Genomic DNA, 4809 nt, shown 5'->3' with positions numbered 1-4809 from the left:
CGCTGTCACAGGTTGAAGTACGCTCTCTTTTAGTGCCGGTGTTTTCGAAAAGTAGTTGAATTGCGGCTAATCGCAAGTTAATGTGAATTGTAATGTCTCCAATGAACGTTATTCCGTGCAAACGAAGTTAGTAGGAACTAAATCGCAAGTGTACTGAAAACCGTAGCATGAAGAAATTTGTGACATTACTCATTTTTACTGGTAAAATAATAGATACGTTAGGATTAAGAGGGATCTGTAAAACATTTCTCGGGGATATGTTTATTGCTTCATACAAAGCAACCACAATATTTGTAGTAAAAGGTAAATAACGAGGAAAAAAAAATGCGTATCCTAAGCACTGTGGGAATCGATCTAAGCGAAGCTTTCTATGCTGTTTGCTTTGATTGACGATATTTAGCGGGGATGACGGTGAATGTGTCATTTCTCCAGCATTCAGTCCAATACGAGGTTGCTGAGTTTATGTTTAACGTTACCTTGTGTGCACCACTGCTGTTTCTCTGCGTAGTACACATAACATGCAGGGAGATGTGTTTGCTTGAGGCGTTGTTGTGCGCCATTAATGTACATAATCTCTGAGAGGCTTGAGCATTATCATTGCCTCACATGGCACATCGCATCGTGGCTTAAGTGTGGACCTTTAATTGAATTATGGGGCTGTACGTGCCAAAACCACGATCGGATTATGAGGCACGCCATAGTGGCGGACTCACGATTAATTTTGTCACGCGGGTGTCCTTTAACATGCCCCTAAATCTAGGTCGACCAGCGTTTTTTTTTTTTTTTTTTGCATTTCGCTCCAATTGATATGTGGCTCCCACGGTCGGGATCGAAACCGCGACTTCGAGCAATGCCATATCCGTCAAGCTACCGCGGCGGGCACAGAAGTGTCGATTAGACGTGCAACCACTTCCGTAGTGTCGCCTAGACCCTACGGTGCTTTAATGTGGCTTTGCGACTGCATGCCCTGCGTCAGTAGTCCGCTTGACAAATTTGCATGGTGCTTATTTTTCAGAAATAACGGAAGTGTACCGTACCGTACCTTCAGTTTGCCCGTAAGCACTGTTTCCTCCTCTTCTGACGTCATCTTTTCCCTCTACCGACCTCTCCCCCTGTATGAGAACTTCAAAGTGGCAAGGCTGTTATTCACTCGTTTCGCGACTGCGTCGGTTCTAGCCCATTCTCTGCCTCCTCTCCCCCCTACTCTCTACAGTTATATCTAAGTCCCCTCTGGACTTGCACCTTAATAGAAAGGTAAGCGCTGCAGTTTTTCCAATGCTTTTGAGGAGGGTCGCGGATACTTACAGCTGTCAAGAGGCCAATTCGGCAATACCCAGGGAGCTCCAGAGGGAATTGTGCACATACGACGCGATGGAAAGGTCTAAACGAGCTTCTCGCGTCGACTTTTCGCTCTGCCACGCTCCTGCCATGTATATCCATGCTCTCAACCACCTCCCGACGCGGTGTGCAAGACAACAGGAGCAGCAGCAGCAGCAGCGCGAAAGTCGAAGGAAGAGACAAAGGAAGCTTCGCTTTGAAAGCTTTAAAAAACATGTTTCCCACCTGATTGCTATAAGTAACCCTGCGACTGTCCCTTCAGCTGTACTGATACTGCTATGTTCGAGGAAAATTTTCTACATTTAAAGGTTCTTGCGTTGTAGCAGAACATTTTGGCAATCGAAAAATTTGCTGAGTTTATAGAGATTATCTTTTCATGTTCTATTCCGCAGACATGCATGGTGTGATTGTCCTCGTCCTTGCTTCATAAGTTTATGCCATGCACTTTAATTCGTTGCAGAGGGAACAGTATCCTCGTGAGGACTACTAGAACGAGCTTCGCAAGAGACCATCAGATGTTCTGGACATGCTTTTCCTCCCACACCTCGTCATGCTGCTGCTTTCGAACGCCGCGGTATCCCAACAGCAGGAGTGCAATAGAACGTTTGCAAGACCCGCGAGACCAGAGGACCATCCGGCGTTCAGGGATCTCGAGCCCGACCGTTTCCAGTCAATCACAAATTGCCCAGGTGATATCGACTGCTGCGATGACGGAACGTTTTCCTGCTACAACTGGACTTACCTAACTTGCTCGTGTCGGGAAGATTGCGAGGAGTTTGGAGACTGTTGCTGGGGCTGTGAAAACAAGTCGGTGGATATTGACCTGGCTTCCCTGAATACCTCGAAGTGGACTTGCACTAGCTTGGCCCTCGAAGGCGGCGTCACGAAGCACGTGTTTCTGGCTTCACGATGCAACTCTTTGTGGCCTCTGCAAGACGACGTTCGCGAGCGCTGCGAAGATGCGAGCTTCAGCTCCAGCGACATGTTCTTTCGCATTCCGGTAACCAGTCGGCGTTCCACGGTAACGTACCGCAATACATTTTGCGCTTTTTGCAACTACGACCTGGATGAGGTCATTTTCTGGGAAGTAGCGGTCGTTGGCACCAGAAGGAAACAGAAGCTGCGGCCTCCTCCATTCATCTCGACAAATTTCTACAGATATATGCGTCAGTGCAGTCGATTCCCCTTAATTGGAGACTGCCCCGAAGAGACCAATTCTAGAGTTACGCGTTCCTGCTGGGCCTTTTTTGCTCCTGTTATTGATGAAATATCTGGCTCAGCCTACTACAAAAACGCCTACTGCGCTCGCTGCCACGGAGTCGATCTGACAAGCGTGTCATGCCTACCAGCTGAGAAAACAACCACGACACTCCGCGTGGAAGTGAAGGTTCACATCAGCCTTCCGGATCTCGACCTTTCCTCCATATTCCGAACGGTCGACAGGAACAGCACCTGCTTCTCTTCGTACAACGGGGTATGCTACATAGAGCAGGTGACCTACCGCTACGCGAATGCTTCGACACCAAACCCGAACACAGCTATCATGATTCGCGGCTACCTAACCATCGTCTGTATATCGGTGTCGTTGTTCTGTCTGGTTCTCAAACTAGTGGTTTACCTCATGTCTAAGGATTGTCGTACCTTCTCGTCTCGCTGCACCCTCTGCTTATCTATGACGCTATTCTTCACTCAATTGTTCTTCCTCGTCTTCAACGTAACGGACCTTGGGCGCGATGTGTGCGTCGCGTCCTCTGTGGTCGTGCACTTCGGCTTCTTGTCGACGGCCTTCTGGACTACCGTGTTGTCGTACGACATCTGGAAGACGCTGATCCTAGTTCGTCGACCCAGTGGCAACTGGAAGAGCCTCGTCCGGTACGGCTTCGCCGGATGGGGATCGCCTCTGGTGGTTGTCGGCGTGGCTTCCATATTAAACTGGACAAAGAGTGACTCACCACTATCTCCTTCGTACGGCACGTCTCGTTGCTTCATAAATAGAAAGTGGAGCCACGTCGTATTCTTTCTGACTCCGATGTTGGTTCTTCTCCTCGTCGATATCGGGTTTTACCTGCACACAGTCTTCACCATCCGAAGGACGGAGTCGCAGTCCCAAAAGTTCGACTTCAAGGCGAATGAGAAGCCTTCCAGGATCTTGCTGTTCGTGAAGCTGGCATTCATCATGGGCGTGTCATGGCTTCTGGGTCTGGTCAGCGGGCTCGTCAACTCGCTCCTCATGGACTGCGTCAGCATCGTCTTCATCGGGCTGCAAGGCGTGTTTCTGTTCTTCGGCTTCAGGGACCACAGGCACGTCTCCCAAATGGTGTCTTCCTCCTCTTCTCTAGTCACCGGACTTTTGAGCCATTCTCGATCGCGATCCTCAACCACAGCGACGACAGATCTCGCCTTGGGTAATCAGATACCTACTGTCCTTGGAAGTAGTCACGACCGCCGGACGTCGGATGACGTGGCTTCCGCTTGATCCTATGTGGACATTAGCGACAAACGCACGAGTCATGCCATCGACCGTCTTGCTTGCCAAAGAATGTGTGTGTAGACGATGTTGAATTCTTCTCAACACACGGGGCCCAGAGAGTCCAAACTGTGTGCGATACGTATGCTCGTTGTTCTACTGTATAATATATATATATATATATATATATATATATATATATATATATATATATATATATATATAGAGAGAGAGAGAGAGAGAGAGAGAGAGATAGAGAGAGAGAGAGAGAACGCTTTATTGTGAGAAAAGCAGAGACGTATAAAAGTTCCATGCACCAGGCAAAGGAAACAACGTCACTGCTTCAGATCTAAGAACGCCTTTAGAAACGGTATGCAGGCCTGCCGTCAGTCCTTGTCGGTTTTCTAAAGGAACCTGCACAATAAGTTACAGGAGTTTGTAAAAAAAGATAGCGATTGTTCCTGCAATGCCATTATTTGTAGCAATACAATGAAACTGCGTGGTGGCTAATTACTGGGAACCCGAACTGTAACAGCCCTTGGCTCAGCAGGTCGCAAAGATCTTGTCATTGTTCGGAATAGCTTCGAGTATGGTATGCGCACTACTTACTCTTCAATGTCACACTTGTACAGTTTGTCTCACGTGCCGCTGCAAACACTTGCAAAAAAAGTTTTTTTTGTGTGTGTGTGTGTGTGTGTGTGACTGTCCACGTAGCAGTACTTCAAGCAGCGTGTATATAATGGCATGCTGTTGTGTTCCTTTCAAGTCCCCTGCAGGATGCCTTCCGCGTTCGGTAAGATATATGTGACTGAAGTAAGATAATCGTCAAGCATAGTCTGGTAAGAAAAAAGAAAGCTTCAAGCCAGGCGATTTACTTGGCGCTGCGTCGAAGTATCGGGTTTACTGTGGATGATGTACACAAAGTAAACAGATGCCCTGAGAGGTCAGGAAATTTCGAACACTTTCGCTGTCCCCGACGACTGTTATTCCCTCACAAAACTCGA

General features: G+C 48.0%; 1 protein-coding gene across 1 annotated transcript; it reads left to right on the top strand.

Annotated features, from left to right (window-relative positions):
- The first annotated feature begins 1804 nt into the window (after positions 1 to 1804).
- On the top strand, positions 1805 to 3961 carry LOC126542260 (uncharacterized). Its single transcript, XM_050189249.3, has one exon. The coding sequence runs from the start codon at positions 1865 to 1867 to the stop codon at positions 3812 to 3814; it is 1950 nt and encodes a 649-aa protein (XP_050045206.2). The 5' UTR covers positions 1805 to 1864; the 3' UTR covers positions 3815 to 3961.
- Positions 3962 to 4809: the final 848 nt, after the last annotated feature.

This window comes from Dermacentor andersoni, chromosome 2, assembly GCF_023375885.2.
Source record: "Dermacentor andersoni chromosome 2, qqDerAnde1_hic_scaffold, whole genome shotgun sequence".
In the NCBI taxonomy this organism is placed as follows: Eukaryota; Metazoa; Arthropoda; class Arachnida; order Ixodida; family Ixodidae; genus Dermacentor; species Dermacentor andersoni.
Note: the sequence above shows the minus strand (reverse complement) of the source record. Positions and strands in the feature narration are given on the sequence as shown.

Excerpts from the sequence above, each read along its gene's own strand:
- LOC126542260 (XM_050189249.3), top strand. The coding sequence starts at position 1,865 with ATGCTTTTCCTCCCACACCTCGTCATGCTGCTGCTTTCGAACGCCGCG.